The sequence below is a fragment of the Mus musculus genome, chromosome 7 (genome assembly GCF_000001635.26).
Source record: "Mus musculus strain C57BL/6J chromosome 7, GRCm38.p6 C57BL/6J".
In the NCBI taxonomy this organism is placed as follows: domain Eukaryota; kingdom Metazoa; phylum Chordata; class Mammalia; order Rodentia; family Muridae; genus Mus; species Mus musculus.
The window spans coordinates 121041975-121061902 of NC_000073.6; the positions used below are offsets into that span (position 1 = coordinate 121041975).

Consider the following 19928-nt stretch of genomic DNA (forward strand, 5'->3'; position numbering starts at 1 on the left):
TGCACAGTTGTGGAGGCCAAAGGAGGAAATTGGGCACACTCTTCTATCACTGTCTCATTTTCTTGAGACAGACAGGGTCTCTCACTAAACCACAAGCCAATGATTTTGGCTAGGCTGCCTGGCCAGCAAGCTTCCAGAATCCACTTGGTTCCACCCTCTGACACAGGGGCTGTGGTCTCATACAGACATGCCTGGCTTTTTATGTGTGTGCTCGGAATGTCAACTCAGGTTCTTATGTTTACACAGCAAATGCTCTTACCCACTGAGCCACTCTGCAGCCTGTGAAGAAGTTTTGACAGACCTCCCATTACCTTGACTTAGTAACATTGTCAGAGCTACTGCCATGCTGCTGTCACCCACCCCTGTTGGCTCTTTACTATTTGTCTAGTTATTACTGTCCTTGGAGACTTGTGCAAATAACTACAAATATTTTAGTTACTATAGTTTTAAAAGATATTTATTACAGCCTACTGTGCTTAGCATCGGTAGGTTGGTTGGATTTCAAAGTTTACTTGGTTAGTAAGTTCATAGATCTTTAAAGGAGAATGATAGTGAAATCATTAAATTGCTTTTTTTAGACACTGTTGTCTCCAGCTGAAGAGTTGAACCCTATGTGGAGCTGGTGCATAGCTCTAAGGGCTCTTCAAACAGGAAATTTAGTAAGTGTAGTATTTTGTTCTTGCCCAGTGCACCTTTGTCTCTATAGCCTTTGAGGACCATTTATTGAAAGAACTTCCCTGCTGGAAAGTGAGTCTATAGGCAGCTTACCTGGTGCTGTCAGCTCTGAAGAGCTTTCATTTAAGCCTGGCTGTCTGCAGAGCAGTGACTGCAGGGGGACACCAACCGTGTGCAGCAGCTTCTGCGTTGATTGTTTCTTGGCCTTTGGAGCAAGATTTGCTTATTGAGGCTCTACAGGTTGCAACCCAGATCATAGTCTTATTTTCCCTTCTGAAGTTCAAATTCCCTGAGACCAGTGAATCACTCCTTTAATATAATCAGTAGCAGTCTCAGACCAGAGTTAAGCCAAGATAGTTAGGAAACACTACTGGCCAAATCCAGTTCTCATATAGGTTCTCAGGCAGTAGCAGTTGCTTGATCGCTGGGGACATTTGTGCACTTTTGATGGTGCTACCAGCATCTGATGTGTAAAGGTAATTGATGACAAAGGATTGTCAGCCCCAAGTGTCAGGTCCAAGATTGAGAAACCCTGGTCCGTGGGAAACCATTGTCCAGATTGGATTATTTTTCCTCAAACTTGTCTAGACCTGTTTCATTGGAGAATAGCCCTACTTTGTTTTCAAGCAGTACTGGATAGAGTGAAGCAAGAACCTTCTAAAAGATGTTGGCATACAGTTGCAGGAATGGACTCTAGAGCCAGCTTAAGGTACTCAGATTCGGATGACCTCCTGTTAAAAGGAGAGTAGTTTTAACCCACGTGAAGTGTCTCATGCCTGTGCTTCTAGTACTTGGGAGGCTGAAGCAGGATGATCACCTGAGCTAAATAGTGAGCTTCAAAACAAACTAGCCTGTGCTACAGGGCAAAGACCCTGTCAGAAAACAAAAATAAAATAAAAAAAACCCAAGAAGTTATGTAGTATAATTGCACATAAAGATTTGCCAGGTGCCTTGTACTCACTGTCTCTCTTTCGTGTTTGTTTTTGCATGGTAATGCAGTTTTGTGATAGGTAGATACCTTTAACCACTGTTTGCAAAGTTAGGGTTAAGCAAGGCCTTGTAGAAACCCTGGAGTTTGAGCAACTGACAACCCAGTAACAGGATGCCTCTGTGGTTATGTTTCCTCCATGAGTTTGATAAAGATGGCAGATTCTACCTATTTAAACCTCCTTTGGGTCTTAGCAGTGATTCTTTTGAGAGCCAGAGACAAATAAATCATGTCTCACTCTCTACCAAACTGAAGCCAGCTATTGTCCTAGTCTTTATGAATCTTCCAGTCTGTGAGGATAGATGCCAAATATGTAATTGTTTAGTCACTATTCAGCTGGCATACATGTTGCTAAGGAGATACATGGGTTATATGAGGGGGGCTTAGTACTGGGAACTCTAAGCTACTCTGGAAGTTCAGAGAAACTGAGGAAATGCTTTATCGGGACTGGACTAACCAGGAGGGGAGAACAGTGGTCAGAACAAACGGCATGTGAAATAGCCATGGGAAAGGAGCCTTTAGAAGAGAGTAAGGGCCAGTGTCAGGGTAGCACATGCTGTGAGGTAAGGCCTTAGAAACCATGGTGAACACTTTGACAGTTATTATGTTATTAAAATTTACACCCAGGTTTGATAGGTCACTTGTGTTTTCAGAGTGCTTAATTTCTATAGGATCAAACTCCCCACCACATGTAGGTGTGTTTGCTATGAAAACAGTGTAGCTGTATGTGTGTGCATGTTTGTGAGTGTGGGTGGCAAAAAATAGCCTTAGCTGTCATTCCTCAGGAGCTGTCTACTTTGTTCTCTGTGTTCTCTTCGTCACTGGCCTGGAACTTGCCAGATAGGTATGACAAGGCTGGCTGGCCAGGAAGCCCTAGGACTTTATCTTTCTCTACCTTTCCAGCACTGGATTATAAATTTAACACCACATGCCTGGCTTCTTCATTTACATGGTTCTGGACATTGAATTAAGGTCCTCATGTTTGCAAGGCAAACACTTTACCAACTGAGATATCTCCATAGTCCTCATAAAAATTAAAATGTATAATTTGATAGATTCTAATATTTTCAGAGTTGTGCATCACTAATACCTGATTTTGAGTTTTTTAAAAAAATTATTATTATTACCTCAAAAAGGAGCCTATAATAGTCTAGTAGTAGCCAGTCCCTACTGTCTCTTTGCCCAAGGCCTGGGCCACAAAATCTGTTTTTTGTCTCTGGATTTCCATATCATAGATGTTTATTCTAAGCAGAATAATTGTACAGTGTGTGATCTTGTGTCTGGCTTGTTTTGCTTTAGTATGTGGTTAAGGCTCACCCTCTGGAACATGAGCCTGCACTTCATTCTTTTTATGATTGAATACTGTTCTCTTGTATGCATTCACCACACCTCTTTTGCTCATCGGTTTGATTGACAGTTTAGTTTCTGCCTTTTGTTAGTGATGATAAATGCTGTTGTAGACTTGAGGCTTGTATCACATAACTGGTCAGGAGGGACATGGAAACCTTTTACTCCTTTTTATTCTGCAGCAAATTCCATTTCCTAATCAACTTCTGTCACTGTTGTGAAGAGATACCATGGCCAAGGCAACTACTATAAAAGAAAATATTTAATTGAGGGCTTGCTTACAGTTTCAGAGGTTAGTCCATTATTATCATGGCAGGGAGGCACATGATCAGTAGCTGAGAGTTATGTCCTGATCTGCAGGTTGAGAGAGGGATGGCTTGACATGGACTTTTGAAACCTCAAAGCCCACCCCCAGTGACACACTTCTCCATTCCTGCAAGGCCACAGCCAATCCTTCTAATCCTTTAACATAGTGCTGCTCCCTGGTTACTAAGCATTCAAATAGAAGAACCTATGGAGGCCATTTTTATTCAGATACCCCAGAAAGCTTCTGTGGTAGGAAAGGTTCAACCACTGTGTTAGTATTTATGAATAGAAAAATGTGCTATTAAAATTTGAGGATTTTTTTCCCTTGGTGCTTGAAAATAATAAATCACAGCAGTTAATGATGCCACTGTTGCTTTTCCTCTGGAAGTCTGAATCCATTGCTATTCTTGTTGTCCGTTTACAAATGGATGCCAAGAAATTCTTAGCTCCTGGTTTTCAGATAGATGACCTCTTGCCCACATTAATAGAATGCTCTTGATTTCCTGTTAGCAGTGTACTGGGTTTCAACTTGATTAGTCATTTCAGAGTACTGTGTGTGTGTGTAAATCAGAATGTGCACAAGGTCACGAGTATAATAAAAATTGTTTATGAGCTGTACTGGGGCATAGCTTCAGGCTCAGTAAGTTTTAAGGATTAGTAAATGATTAAGCAAGAACATTTCCAGACCAAGGAGAGAAGTGTAGGCTATGAGCTTAAGCCATCTTATAGCTTGTCACTATAGGGTAGAGGCAACAAGGAGTTCCGGGTCAAGTCGAGGCAGTTTTGATAATGGTGGTCAAACAGCAGGTTAGTACAGAGTAGGCAAGAACAAGAAAGGTTTGACTTACTCAGTTTGGGATATATAGAGTCTATAAAGGATGAACCGTTGACATTTAATGTGACCTTCTGCGTGTTTTTGCTGGCTTACAGTTGGTTTCTTGTGTCAGGAAGACTGATTGCACTGGCCATTGAGTAAGCATAGGATGACTGCAGAATTGCTCCATTAATTGTGCAGGAAGTTATGGAACACTTACTGCTGGTAAATGGACAGATTTGTCAGGGTTAAACAAGTCACTTTTGACTAATAAACTTCTTATTTGGAAAAATTAGTATTTTCCTAACAATGCATTGAGTGAGTCCAGTGTATTTAATGGTCTTGTTATCTGACTGTGTTAAGGGGATCACTACTACTAACCTGCACAGGTCTCTCACAGTGTGCTCTGTCCTGTGCTGAGGACTTGCCTGCATTATTTTGTTTAATCCTCTACTCTACCTAGGTGGATACTGGTAGTATCATACTTGCCTGCTAAGGAATGATAGTCTGAGCTCACACTTGTCTGAACTCACATAGGAGTTACAGAGCTAGGACTTGCTTATGGGTCTGACACTGAAGCTGTCATAAACTTACTTTCCCACTTTTCTGCTACATTAATGGGAAATGTATGTTTTGGGAGGTGAGCTAAATAAATAAATGAAATAAATTTATTTTATGTGTATGAGTGTTTTGCTTGCGTGTATATACATGACCATGTACATGAAGGACCCATGGAGGACAGAAGAGGGAGGGCATTGGATTTCCTAAAGCTGGAGTTACAGATGTCTGTGAACTGCTGTGTGGGTGCTCAGAAACTAACCTGGGTCCTCTGAAGGTCAGCCAGTGCTCTTAACTACTGAGCCATGCATTGATTAGGTTAACTTTTATCGGTAGTTGTGGAATTTTATTTTTAAAATATGTTCTTGCTAGAGCCTATTCCTAGAACTCTTTCGTTCGTTTCGTTCGTTGCCTTCACTTGGTCTTCTTGACTGCGTGAGCTCATCCTGCAGTCTCTTGAGGGTTGCTGGTGAGCATGCTGCTAAAGCATCTCTTTATCTCTGAAGAAGGCAGGCAACCTGGTGTAGTTTCCAGAGTACCAATTAATTCTTGCTCATTCTGCTGCTGATTTGGTTGGTGGATTTGAGGTGTGTCATTGGTTTATGTGGAGTTTCATTTAAACACAATGATGCTAGCTGTTAGCTTGGTAATGCTAAGTGAATCTCAGCCAGGGAAGATCTTGTGACTTGACTGCGTTGTGAGTGAAGCCTTGGGTAAGGCTGCTTCTTCTTTTTTTTTCCCCCAAGATTTATTTATTATTATATGTAAGCACACTGTAGCTGTCTTCAGACACACCAGAAGAGGGTGTCAGATGGTTGTGAGCCACCATGTGCTTGCTGGGAATTGAACTCAGAACCTCTGGAAGAGCAGTCAGTGCTCTTAACCGCTGAGCCATCTCTCCAGCCTCCCTTGGGTTGGGCTTCTAAGACCTGGGCTGATGGTCTAGTTGTGCTGCATGACCCCTAGAGGGCTGGAGGAAGAGTGGGGAGTGGGAAGTCATGCCTGAGGAAGGATTTTGTACTTGTGAGTCACATGGGCAGAAAAGATGATGATCGGCCTCAGGGTGGTGAGATTATATTTGAAGATCTTAGATTATATTTGACTTCTGTTTTTTTGTTGTTACATTTCTTAGGAATTGCATCAACTATGTTTAATCTTTTTTTTTTCTTTCATAGTGGTATGTGTGCAACAGAGAGAAATTATGCGAATCACTTCAGTCTGTCTTTGTTCAGAGTTATCTTGACCAAGGAACACAGATCTTCTTAAACAACAGCATTGAGAAATCTGGCTGGCTATTTATCCAACTCTATCATTCTTTTGTATCATCTGTTTTTAGCCTGTTTATGTCTAGAACATCTATTAACGGGTAAGTGAATATGAGAATCCCTACTCTCCCCTCCCCCCAACACACACACTTTTTTTTTTTTAATTCTTAGGTTTAAAAAAGGAAAGGTGAATGGTGCCTTGTTCTAGAGACTACCTCTCCTTCAGTATTTGTACCTGTCAAAATCCTTGACAGAAGGCCCACTATTGGAGCTCTGTGTACTTAGACTTTTAAAATTCATTATAACTTTGCAGGTAACTTAGTTAATCTCTCTATCTGTGGTCATTTAGTGCATTTAGTGCATTGCCTGCTCTGAAGTAGGTGGAACTACCCGGAGAAGGTGTTAAAAGGTAGGTTATGATTTGGTCGGTTCTGAGATTCTTGTTTTTTTTGTTGTTTTGTCTTTTAGACAGGGTCTCACCAGGCTGGTCTCATACTCCAAGAGATCCACCTGCCTCTGTTACTCAAGTGCTAGACTGAAGGAGTATGCCACTCCACCCAGCTGAGCTGAGGGGTTTCTTTGTTTGTTTTGGGGTTTTGTTTTGTTTTTGTTTTTTTTCAAGATAGGGCTCCTCTGTGTAGCTGGCTCAGACTCACAGAGATCCACCTCCAGAGCACTGAGAGTAAAGATGTGCACCCACCTCAGCCACCACAGCCACCAGTGCAGCAGGCAAACAAACTCCTGGCAGCAGGCTGTGAAGTGTGGAACTTGAGAGCCGTCCTTCTAGTGGGGTTCTTCTGCTGAAGGGGAGGCCTGTGCCTTAGGTGCGCACCCCACTGGCAGGGATCTGATTATTTAGCCCAACAATAGGCAACGACTTGTTTTGAAGGTCCAGCATTTGTTTTTAACATCATATTTAGGTTCACTAGGAAGTTTTTAACTTTAGTGTAGAATTCTCTGCCCTGAGAGTGGTTCCTTCAAATACCTACAGAAAATACTTTATACATATTAACCTATAAATATTATTTATCACTTCTTAGTTGAATTTTTAAACATATGTAAGGCCAAGTTTTGGCAACCAGTCATGATGTTTAACAGGCCTCCTGTGCTCTGCTTTTGTTTTCTTTCCCCTTGAGGTTTGAACCAAGTTTTTGCTAAATGTCTGGATCCCCAGTCTATCATCTGTTCCTTAAACATGTTTTCAGGCACTATAAGTCATCCCTCAGGATTTCTTACTTAATTTTCATTCTTGTTTGAATGAGCTTGGCTTATATTTGCTTCAGCAAACATTTGTTATTTTGTATTGGGAGTTGAGTTTATACAATTTAGGTTGATGTTTGTTCCTAAAATTGGATGTATTGAATTTCTGTTCTGTGCCATTAATTCTTTCTTCAGAAATCATGTGAGTCACCCTTGCAGAAATTCTTTCTGAGTAATAGAGGTGTGAGAATCTTTCCTTTAGGAAGTGCTTACATTCAGTACTTTATATGATTGTCAGTTTCAAAACAAATTAGTTCCCTTTTCTTCTACCTGTTGGAGGAAACCCACTTCAGACTCCTTGCTCTAGAATTGAGTAGTTTGATCAGAGAGGCTATATAATTAGTAAGTACTGTTGGCTTCCTTTATAACCCTCTGCCTCTACCCTTTTGTTTTGATGGAGCCTTGATATGTTGCCCAGATTGGCCTCAAACTCTTGTTCTCCTGAACTCAGTGATGTATACCTCTTGCATACTGTCTGCCTTGCTCATTCTGCTTTTTATTGTAGTGAGTCAGTGTGTGTGTGTGTGTGTGTGTGTGTGTGTGTGTGTGTGTGTGCACATGTATATATGTGTGTGTGTGGGTGCATATGTCTGTGCATATGCCAGGGCATACCAGTTGAAGGCAGTGGACAATTGTGGGATTGATTTTCCCCTACCATGTGGGTCGGGATTAAATTAGGGAGTCAGGTTTGGCACCTCTGTCCACTGAGCCATCTCACTGCCTCTCCTCCCTGTTAAACTCAGTGCTTCTTCTGCCTTCCTTGCTCTGTTCTCAACCCAGAACTCAATTTTGAACCCAAAGATATTTTCTACTATGTAGTGCTTTTCACTTCAATAAAAATAACTACATAGCTACGATGAAACCTTCTTGAGCTACTTAACAAGTTTCTTCCTGGAAGAAAGAAGGCTAAATAACGTGAGTTTTTTTATTCTTTGATTTTGCTTTTGTATAGGATCTTGCTATGTGTCTTTGGCTGGTCTTGAATTCGTGGCAAGCCTCCTGCCTCTACCTCCTGATTGCTGGGATAACATGTACCACTACCCCTGGTTTAAAAATATTTCCTTTCTCTTTTAAAAAATTGATGGTACTGGGAATTCTACTGCCTGCTACAATTGAGGCAAGGACTCTCATCTACCACTAAGTTATATTCCTGGAGAGACTTGATAGCTATGTTCACCTTCTTGTATAAGGAAGAGACACACTTTCTCTGTAGAGTTAGGGCTAGAGAGACTTGACTAGAGAACCTAGGATGATTGTGAGGGACTAGAGGCAGTGGAGGCCATTCTGTGTATATAGTGTGCTTCCCAAGGCCTTGACGTTGAGACTGGGAACTGTCTCCATATGTACTCGGGCTGTGTGTGCTAACCATTGTAGGAAGCTTAGCTTTTCAGGTCTTGCTGAACTGGAAAGGCAGAGTTCATTTGGTTGACTTTTACTGGACTTGTAGATTTTGACTCTTTGACACTGTCTTTTTATGGAGCCCCCATTTGCCCATGTTCTTTGCAGATAGGATAGTATTTTCTCATTTCTTTTATGTGCCTTTAAATGTAGACTTTGGTGAGTTAACTTTGTGGGCTCTGACCTCAGGTGACCCCCCCCAGCTCTATAATTTTATAGTATCATGTCAAGTTCTTCACATCCCAAAGAGATGGCTTGGGAAACATGTTTTATATAGTTAGGAAAGTTTTCGGCAAAATATTTTGTGACTTATTTTGGATTTATGGCATGAACTCAGCATCAGGCTGTTTGGAGCCCTTCTGCTTGACTGGATCCTGTGTGGATTTTATCCGTCCATTCCATCAGCCACAGTCCCTTTTCGTCCATGTGCTTGTTTTTCTGCTGGCAACACAAACAGTGGGCATGGGGTATGTGTCTATGAGATACTGCTTTCTTTGGTAAGAAGTTGTGGTTTTTAGAACATGCTTAGCTGTCTCTGGGCTCTTCTCAGTTCCCAGTCTCAACATTTGTGTGAGGCAGAAAACTTACTGTAAATATATCATTAGATTTTGTTAAACTCTCTGTGGCCTTAATGGCAAGAGAAAGAATTTATTACACCATCTCCATACCTTTTATTAGTGTTCTTGAAGCTGGTTGTGCTGCAAGCATCTTGGAAGTCATTGAATGGTAAACCTATTTTACATTCTGATTATTTCCCGGAAGTGATAGAATGGTACAGTCTCTTTTCCAGGATCTGCGGAGGAATTGCTTCAGAAGCTGCTTCAGATTGCAGAGAAAATCTTAAAAGCGGGCTGCTGGCAGCTGTAGGCACTCAGCCTCACTGCAGTGTAATAGCTCCTCGGACTTGTGCTGTTTGAGTTTTACTTCATTTGAGAACAACCAGGATTTGGGAGCAGGAAGGGAGTAGGGAGTGTACTTCTTTATGGCTTGCTTGGGCTGTACCTGCTTTTCTAAGGGAGGGCTCCTTTAGGCCCCACATAACCTCTGCCGGCCGCTTATTATTTTTATTTTTTTCAGTCAATATTATCAGCTTGAAATGTTTTAGGACCTTTAATAAAATACAGGTCTCAGCTAACTATAAACCAACCTGAGTGTGGCTAATCTCACAACGATTGCTCTTTTCCTCTTTTAAAGCATTTTTAAATCCAATTTTTCTGCATCTTAAGACTCTTTTATACGAAATTATTTTTTTCCTATCACCATTGTTGAATCCATCTTCCTAAAAGGTGTGTTTGGTTCCTCTGCCCACGCTATGGTTAGCCTTGAGTCTCTGCCATTCCCTCCACCTTTTCTTTGTGAATTTGTTTTTGGCCATGAAAGATAAACTATTTTTGAATTGTATACTAATTTCATAATGTCAGAAAGCTTTGGTGCTGTTTTCTCTGTGTACACGGGCGTTCTTTAGAGTCGTGGATCTCACCTCCTGTCCATCTTTCCCCAGGTTGCTAGGAAGAGGCTCCATGTTTGTGTTCTCACCAGATCAGTTTCAGAGACTGCTTAGAATTAATCCGGACTGGAAAACCCATAGACTTCTTGATTTAGGTGCTGGAGATGGAGAAGTCACGAAAATCATGAGCCCTCATTTTGAAGAAATTTACGCCACTGAGCTTTCTGAAACAATGATCTGGCAGCTCCAGAAGAAGAAATACAGGTACCAGTTCTAGAGGGTGCCAGGCGTGCCTGTTGGGCATTTCTTGGGTTTTGATGTATATGTGTGTTGGGTTTTGGTCTAGTTTGTTTGTAGCACTGGGAATTGAATGCAAGGCCAGGGACTCTACCTCTGCATGTATCCTAGTGATAAGAATCAGGAGCAGTTTTCCATGGTTAAGAATTAAACACAAATCAGTGGGAAACCGGAAAAAGGGAATTTTCCATGGCAGCATTTTTCTGAAGCAGAGGACTTGGCATCACAGAGAAGATAGCATAAGTAAGAGACAGCTTGAGGTAGGCAGATGTGAGGACATGACCTCATCAGTGACATGTCCAGATGTTTTATATGCTTTAAAAAATTTTGGTAACATATATGTGATGTAAAATATATCCCTTTAGTCATTTTTAAGTCTGTAATTAGGTCAGCAGTCATGGCACGTTCGTGTTATCCATCTTCCCTAAGAACAGTCTGAAATATCATCCTGCACTCTTCCTTCCTCTAGCCTGTAATCACTGTTGTATTGGCATGAATCTGACTACTCTGTGTACTGTGTCTTGGAGGAGTCTTAGGAGGACTCATGGCTTACTGCACACCCCACACAGTCTGTGTTAGGGATGTTTGGGGGTTGCTTCTGACATTTGTCTTAGGTCCTTTTCTTTTTGTTTTCTTTTTCTTCCTAAGAGGGCCAAGACATACCAAGGGGTAGTCTTGGCTGTACTGGAACTCGTTCTGTAGACCAGGCTGGCCTCAAACTCAGAGATCTGCCTACCTCTGTCTCCTGAGTGCTGGGATTAAAGGCGTGCACCACCACCAATTTGTCTTAGTTACTTTTCATTGCTGTGCTACCAAGATGACTTATACAAGAAAGAGTTTATTTGGTTCCCAGTTTCATAGGGTGAGCCTGTGACCAATTGACAGGAACTTGGCAACCGGCAGGCATGACACTGTCACAGTAGCTCAGACACACATTGCGACAACAGCCATGAAGGAGAGAGAGAAGCCTCAAATCCTATCTCCAGTGAAACCTCCTTAAACAAGACCTCCGAGTCCTTCCTGAATAGTCTTACCAGCTGGGGACCATTCTCATTCAGACCACTACAGCCATGCCAAATGAGTAATATGTTCTCTTGGGTATATGCCTAAAAGTGGAATAGCTAGATCACATGTTAAGTCTAGGGTTTTTGTTTGTTTTGTTTTTAGATATATTTTATATGTATAATGTTTTGCCAGCATGTATGTCTGTGTACCATGTATGTGTCTGACATCCACAGAGACTGGAAGAGGGTGTTGGGAATCCCCTGGAGTTACAGATGATTGTGACCACCATGAGGGTACTTGGAGTTAAACCAAGGTCCTCTGTAAAAGTGCTAAGTGCTCCAAACTGCTGAGCTGTCTCTCCAGCCCCTTAAGTCTGTGTGGGGTTTTTTTTTTTTTTGAGAATTTACTGTATCTTCTCCACTTTATTTATGTCCCCACTGACCAATTTCTTTACACCCTTGACAGTAGTTGGATTTCATGCCCCACACACACTCAGATGTCAGTAATGATGGATGTAAAGGGTCAAGTTCAGGTTACAGACCACTTGGTGCTTGAAAGACTTATGAAGAGTATTTATTAGGTATGAAGTCTGTGTTCCGAGACTTCTTAAGAAAATGTGAGAGACCTCTCTTTGTATATTGGCTTCTATAGCCAATTTTTCTACTCTGGGTTCTTCTTTTTCCTACCCTTTATCTCCCTCCATCCCCCAGTTTCACCCCTTATAGCTAGGTAGGAGAGAAAGAAGGATGGGGGGAGGGTCCTTGAATAATTCTTTTCTTGTTTCTTTGTAGCTGGTCTTTGCTACTTTGTGCGTTCTCACCCCACCCCCCATCCTCTTTACCTCTATCACTAGGTAGGAGAGGAAGAAGGATAGAGGGGGAGAGATAGATATCTCTTTAATATTTAATTTCTTGCTTTTTACTTTGCTTCTTCATTGAGCACAGCTACTAACAAACCACAAACAACCACCACCCATACCCACCTATTGAGGTATTAGCATTTATATACCCTCTGAGAAGTTTCCAGAATGCCAAACATCACACAATTGTACAAACTATCTGCAGCTGGCAAAACTATGTCCCTGCTAGAGCACAAGGCAAATGGTAGTCAGTTGCTGTGAAGGAGCCCCATATCCTCACACCTGGGCTTAAAAGGAAAACATATTCTTATAAGATTTCTGTGTTTTTAAAAGAAACCAAAATTCCAGAATTCTTTCTACAGACTGGTTACACATGTGGAGGTGGGACCTGCCCCTGTGGTATTTGGAAAGCCTTGGACAGAGATTTATCTCCCCACTGACTTCTGTGAGTGTCTCTCACTTAGACTAACCTTAGTCAAGCATCTGTGCAGCTCTGGTGGGGCAGGAGCAGATTGAACATTTGGAAAACACGGAGAGTTTTAGTCTAGAGAAAGGACAGACCAAGGCTGGTGGTAGAAGGACGGATTGCTGTGAATACTTAATGAGACTTTAAATGGAAGGAAGAGGTAAACGTAGACTCTGCTCTATCAGGCACAGCTGATTCTAGAAGTTGAGTTGTGGATAGAAACATCAACCTTTCTCACCTCAGTGTTAAATAAGTGTTTGGGATGTTATATTTGAAGGACCTTATGTAGAAGTAAGTTTGAATGACCGCATAGTCTACCTTGGTTTCATCCTCAGTTTCTATCTTGGTAAACCTACATGGTAATAATTAGAATACATTACCCCTCCAAAAAGAAGTTAGTTTTTGTCCTTTGTTATAATGACAACTTATAGGTTTCTAACCTGTCCCCATATCTTCCTACTGAATTAAAACAAAACCAGGGCCAGTGAGTTGGCTCAGTAAGAAGGCTGCTTGCCACAAAGTCTGCTGCCCGAATTTGATGCCGGTTACCATATGGTGGGAGGAGAGGACTCACTTCGCAGGTTGTCTTCTGAGCCCCACGTGTGTGCAGTGGTACAGACATATACACAAGTGTAATAAAAACTAAAAACAATGCTTACAGTGGTCTGGGAGGGAAGGAGGGTACTGGCCTCTTCATTTACTTTGCCTAATGAGAATATACTAGAGAATGGAGTGTACAGATGGCCATTCATGCTTAGCTGGGTAGGCCACAGGGCTTCTTTAAGGAGTCACGGTCAGGCTTTCCCTCACCTTACATGGAGAGGGCCAGCAGCCTTACCTGAGGAACATGCTAGGAGAGGCTTCCAAGTTGTAGTTTCTGTGCTACATTGTGAACTTGGACAAGCCACTCCTTTCATTTTGTCATAAAAGGAAATATTCCAGCAACTCACTAGGATTCCTGAGTACAACTACTAATATATCTTAAAGAATGGAACTGAGTTTACAAACACAGCTTTAAAAATTAAGGGTGAGCTTGATCTGCTTTCAGGAAAGTTGAACTGTTACAACATCAGACCCCTAAGTGTTGGTTCAGAGAGCGTCTTTCTAGTTTTTAAAACTAACGCAGAAGCCACTTCCCTGCAGCTGAGAGTTGAGGTGGATTAAGTTGAGAGGTTATCTCAGTGACATCTGCTGCTGCTTCACGTCTAGCTTCTCTTCCATTGCAGACCTAAGGTTATTGTTTTGTTTAATCAAATGCATAACCTGTGCTTTTAAATTGTTTGGCTAAAGCATTATACAAGTATTTCTTTCATCGTTTATTTCATTGTTTAAGAGTATAACTGATGACATTTTCCTGTGAAAGCAGAGACTGTTCTGTGTGTCTTTAATGAGCTGAGCGCAGCTTCTGAAGTCGTTATGCAGCAGTCTCACGGGATAAAGTGCTTCTGAAACTCCACAGTGAGATGTGTTCAGGAGACACTAGTGCAGACACACACCTGTACAGCAAAGGAGCTGCCTGCTTTCTTGGGTTGTTATAAGCAGTCTTAGTGCTGGGAGACGGAAGCAGGAGCTAGTGTGAGGCCAGCCACGGTTACACAGCAACTTCAAAACACAAGTTAGAGAGACAGGGAGAGAGGGAGGGACGAGGAAGAGGAGGAAGAGAAGGAAGAGAAGGAAGAAGAGGAAGAAGGAAGGAAAGAAAAGGAAGGCAGGCAGGCAGGCAGGCTGCTGGCTGGCTGGCTATAAGGCAAAATACCATGGCCTGGGGATCTGGCTTAGTCAGTACAGTCATGCTTATTTGGAAAGCAAGCATGAACACTTAAATGCAGTGCCCAGTACACGTGTGAAAAGGTAAGTACAGTGGCAAGAACTTGTAATCCTGGCACTATGGAGACAGTCAGGAGACTCCCTGGGGCCCACTGGCCTGCACAATGTAATTATTGAGTTCCAGGCCAATGAAAGCCCCTGTTTCAAAAAAAGAAAGAAAAAAAAAAAAAGGTGGCATCTGAAGAATAACACCCAACATTGACTCCTGGCCTCTATAGTTGCCATTTTTTCCTTACCTGTCCTTTGTATAATTGTAAATGTAAATTATAGGTGCATATTTTGAGTACACATTGATTTAGAAGACAAAGTTATTGGCCTTTATTGGCACCTTAGTTTTTGTTTTTCTTTTTTCAAGACAAGAGTCTCACTCTGTAGCCCTGGCTGTCCTGGAACTCACTCTGTAGACCAGGCTGGCCTTGAATTTACAGAGACCCACCCGACTGCCTTCCAAGTGCTGGGAATAAGGCATGTACCCTACTCCCTGCTCATCTTAGTTATTTTAAATGTTGTCGCTAGGGCTGATTAAGAACACTGGCTACTCTTCTAGAGGTCATGAGTTCAAATCCCAGCAACCACATGGTGGCTCACAACCATCCATAATGAGAAACAAATTAAAAAACCTATGGGCAAGAGCAAGAGGGAAAATGGAAAGGGGTGAGGGGGATGGGGTAGGGGGAGTTGTCTCTAAGTGGGAGAAATAGTAACCAAGTTCTTTTTGATTTTTCCAGAGTGCTTGGTATAAATGAATGGCAGAATACAGGGTTCCAGTATGATGTCATCAGCTGCTTAAATTTGCTGGATCGCTGTGATCAGCCCCTGACATTGTTAAAAGATATCAGAAGTGTCTTGGAGCCCACCCAAGGCAGGGTCATCCTGGCATTGGTTTTGCCCTTTCATCCCTATGTAGAAAACGGTAAGTGTGGGCAGGCCAGCTCTTCTCAGAATGACAGTCTATTGGTATTTGCGATTTTTATCTCATGAACACCTACACATGGTCTAGTGTTGCTTAGTTACCTGGAATTAAAGATAATACAGCTAGCCATGTGTAGTATCACCGTGGTTAATGCTTATTGTAATACAGATTTTACAGCATTCTGTACGCCCCTGGCACTGTGATAACTCAGCCTCGGCTGCATCAGTGCCTCTGTATCTGTGCTCTCTGCCTTTCAAGGCAGCTTGAACACTTATGTATAAGCCAAGTCAAGCAGCACATTCCCTCTTAGTCTGCTAGTAGATATCTGCTGAATGTCATGGCTGCTTTGTTTTACATTTTGTAACTCTTGTCTCAGACTCTAAAAATGATGAATGTTCTGTTTTGAAGACATTCATGTTCTAGTAAGTAGCATTTCTTGAATAACAGGCTTTTTAAAACATTTATTATCATTTTTAGAATTGTTTTTGTGTCTGTGTGTGAGTAGAGCATCTGCAGAGGCTGGAAGATAGCCCTACGTGGGTGCTGGGAATGGAACTTGGGGTCCTTTGAAGGACCAGTGCATACTCTTAACCTTGAAGCCCTTTATCTCTCCAACCGTTGGAATACGGTTTTGTAAATTAATGGTGCTGCTCTTCAACAGTATTGATTGAGGAGTGCACTGGAAGAGACAGGTTCTTTCCTGACAATTAGCTTCTGATACTCACTGTGAACTTAATACCACAGTAATCCATAGTTTAAGCTCAGGGGTTTGCACTTTAGGTTATCTTGAAGATGATGGCGCTAATGCTCTTCTGTATTTTAATAAATTAATGTACATTTATATAAAACTTGTTACGCATGCTAATATTTTTAAAGTCTTTTGTCTTTTTACTTTCGAGACAGTCCTCATGTAGCCCAGGCTAGCCTCAAACTTACTGTGTAGCCAAAGATGACCTTGAATTTTTTATCCTCCTGCCTCCACCTCCCCTGTGCTAGGATTTATGTGGTGGTAGAGATCGAGCCCACAGCTTCCTGATGTTTGGCAAATAAAATAGTCTACCAATCAAGTTGTATCTGCAGCTCCTAGTTTTCTAGTTTTAATGCCCAGATTGGACATTTGCTCAGCTCTCAAGTACTTGCAAACATTTTAAAGGAATTCCTTACTATTTTGCAAGTGTTAGAGCCACTAAATACCATGGAAACCCATATTTTAAGGAATAACATTCCTTTTTTTTGTGATTGTGGAACATTGTGGATTTATGTTGCTGTGTGCACATATGCTTCTGAATTCTGTTCTTGACCTTGCTGTTCACCCATGGTCATAGTCCTTCCTTCCTTCTTTCCTTTCTTTTATTTTCTCATTATTTCTTGTTTGTTTGCTTGCTTGCTCATTTTGGAGACAGGTTCCTGCAGCTTTAGCTGGTTTGAAACTCATGACCCTCCTGTTTCAGCTTCCCATATGCTGAGATTTACAGTGGTTAGGTCACCATGCCTCCCTCTGTACTTAATGCTTGCCTGTACATTTGCCAAATCGAAGAGTTTTTGTTGTTAGTATGGAAAATAGGAAATATTCTCTGTCTTGCCCCTCCCCCTGTATGAGTGAGGGGGGGGAGAAGGGGCGGGGGAAAGTGCAGGCAGAGGTTGACATTCCTTGTCTGTCCCTCTTTACTTTTTGAGACAGGGTCTCACTGAACCTGGAGCTTGCTGCTTTATGTCTGAAGGGTCAGATCGCTGCCTGTTTCCTCCCACTGATATTACAGTTCCATGCGGCCTCACCCATCTCCTGTGTGGGCGCCAGGGATCTGAAGGCCAGTCTCATGCTTGGCCATGGAGTCGTCTCCCCATCACTGAGCCATGTTCCCTGATTTTTTGTTTTATTTTGTTTGAGGCAGGGCCTCATGTAATCTGATCTTGCTATGTAACTCAGGGTGGCTTCAACTCCGGATCCTTGTGCTTCTGCCTCTCAAGAAGTGGGTTACAGGTGGGTGGAAATCTGTAGACGTGGGAGGGGAGGGAGAAAATGGATGGAATAAACATGTCCTCGAACTTCTTCCTCTTGCAGTCCATTCCTGTTGTTGAATGGCTTTTCACACTGCTCTAAGTGTGAGTGCAATTTATCATTTGTGTATCGTGTGTGTGTTACACAGTGAAAAGACTCAATAAGTGTCTTCTGGTCGCACCTTGCCACAGTGCCAATCTCTGTGATTAAGCCTGGCTCCATCTCTGCATTGTACTTACTAGTCATTGAATTGTAAGGTTCTGGCTTCCTGTGTCTTGTTGGGCAACCACATGATAGAACTTTAATGCTACTGCTTCCTGGTAAAACAGGAGGAGGAAAAGCAGAAAAACAAAACATCAATCTAACCACAAATTTCATTTCCTTGTGTTTCTGGCAAGAAAAATGGAAAGGAAGTGAAGCTAAACAGCCTTCAGTTAGGACTGAGAACAAGCTCCTTGGTTGTGGGTGTCAGGGTTGCCTGTGGACTGTGAGGAGTCTGCTTGTGGCACGGGACAAATGGGACAAAGCCTTGTTGCTAGGGATGCCCTTTACTGCCCTGTAACGTCTTCAGATCGTCTGCAGCACTGTTGGTGCTGTTACTGCTCCTGTCTTCCAGGCTTAGCCTGATGAGGTCCTGATGATCTCCATGGAAACTGAGGACTGGACACTTGAAGGCACACAGTGCGCTTAGCCTGCTTGGCCTAGTTAATTATTTAACAAAAAGCAATTATAGGTGAAGTGATTACTCTTATTGGGGTTTTTTTTGGGGGGGGCAATCAGTGTCATGCATGTAACTCTAATTTTGTTGTTTAGGCTAACTTAGAAAAAGCAGACTGATATGTTTCTTTTTGATCTGTTTACTTGGTTCCCTCACCTAGGCTTCCTTAAGGGTTGGTTACCAGGTGAGACCTAGTTAGAGAACAGGTTGTAATTAAGGAGAATTATGTTGTACAGTTGAAACTTTAATCATGATTAATTTGTTAAAATCATAATTTTATGCAAAAGTCACTCATGGTAAAAATTGTTTGGGCTGCTTGCAAAAGGGTATGTAATGAAAAATCTTCTCTTACTCTTAGACCCTTTGTGATTTTAGGTCACCTTAAACATGCTTCGAATGTTTCTCTACCTGTATGCAGGTAGACGCCATTAGGAGTAAGTACCTTAGATGCCTTTCTCGACTGACTCATGGCACCTGATTGTTTCTTGGAGTGGATGCAGGGAGTGAGCTGTTAAATAGGATTGTTACTGCTTTAGATTGCTGCTTGGTTGATACTCTTTTTGCAAATTCCATTTTCTTAAGAGTTTAGTATTGAATTTTATATCTGAGTGCTGAGCATCTCTGAGATGATCACACAGAAGACACCCTCGTCTGACTGGCGGTGCCACGCTGGCACTCCTGGTCTTCTCCCATCTCCACTCAGTGCAGCACTGGATTGAATCTGTGACATTCTAAGTGAAAGTGTCTTGAGTTCTTGAGTGTTAACATTACCTTTTTTTTTGCAGTGCTAGGGATTAGACTCATAGTCGCATATGTGTTACACAGTGCTCTTTACTGAAGTATATCCTCAGCCCTTTAAATTTTTTTAAGTGTGTTTGTTTGTATGTGTTGGGAGGACAGCTTGTGGGACCTGGTGTTTCCCTTCACCGTGTGGGTCCCAGGAATTGAGGTCTTCAAGCTTGGCCAAAGCACCTTTACCTTCTGAGCCATATTGCTGGCCCCTAAGTTTTAAAAATTGATTTATGTACAAGCATTGGGGTGTATGAGTGCAGGTTTGTACAGAAGCCAAATATTCCCAAGGAGCTGGAGTTACATGGGAGTTACATGGGTGTTACATGGGAGTTACATGGGAGTTACATGGGAGTTACATGGGTGTTACATGGGAGTTACATGGGAGTTACATGGGTGTTACATGGGAGTTACATGGGAGTTACATGGGTGTTACATGGGTGTTACATGGGAGTTACATGGGTGCTGAGAACAAAATCCCTGTCAGAGCAGTAACAACTCCTAACATCTTTCTGGTCACGCCACACGCCCCTTCACTTTTACTTGAGTTAGAGTCTCACTAGGTTGTTCAGGCTGCCCTTGAACTCAGGATATCCTGCCTTAACCTGAGGAACTAAGATTAAAGAGGTGACCACAGTACCTCATAGATAACATTTATATTATTGATAAAGTGATTGCCTGTAGCTGACCTCTATGGTATTCTGGTTTTATATCATTGTCTTGCTGATTTTATAGAAAATAATTGGGAATGTGATTCTCTATTTTATTCTTTGAATAATTATTGATAGAATTATTCTTTGAAACTATTTAGGCCTGTGTTTTGAGGAATAGCCTGTTAGCAACTATCTTATCATTTATAAGGTCCTGTTCTGATTAAATTAGATTATTGCTGTTGTTGTTATTGTTTTAGTGTCCTACTATGTAGTCTTGGTTGGTCTGGAACTTGTCATGTAGCTTGGGTTGGCCTCAAATTTATGTTTGTTTTCCTACCTCTGCC

The 19928-nt window shown here is 41.9% G+C and overlaps 1 protein-coding gene across 7 annotated transcripts in view; it reads left to right on the forward strand.

Annotated features, from left to right (window-relative positions):
• The window catches only part of Mettl9 (methyltransferase like 9), a 44452-nt gene that overhangs the window by 9591 nt on the left and 14933 nt on the right, over nucleotides 1-19928 (forward strand). For 4 of the 7 annotated variants that reach the window (XM_030242850.1, XM_006508093.4, XM_006508092.4 and 1 more), the window contains 3 exons: nucleotides 5864-6054; nucleotides 10113-10322; nucleotides 15241-15425. In XM_030242850.1, the coding sequence (XP_030098710.1) occupies nucleotides 5864-6054; nucleotides 10113-10322; nucleotides 15241-15425 (586 nt within the window). Of the gene's footprint in view, nucleotides 1-5863; nucleotides 6055-10112; nucleotides 10323-15240; nucleotides 15426-17106; nucleotides 17476-19928 lie in introns of those variants that run through there. The other 3 variants (XM_006508096.4, XM_030242851.1, XM_006508095.4) reach the window with 2 other exon arrangements.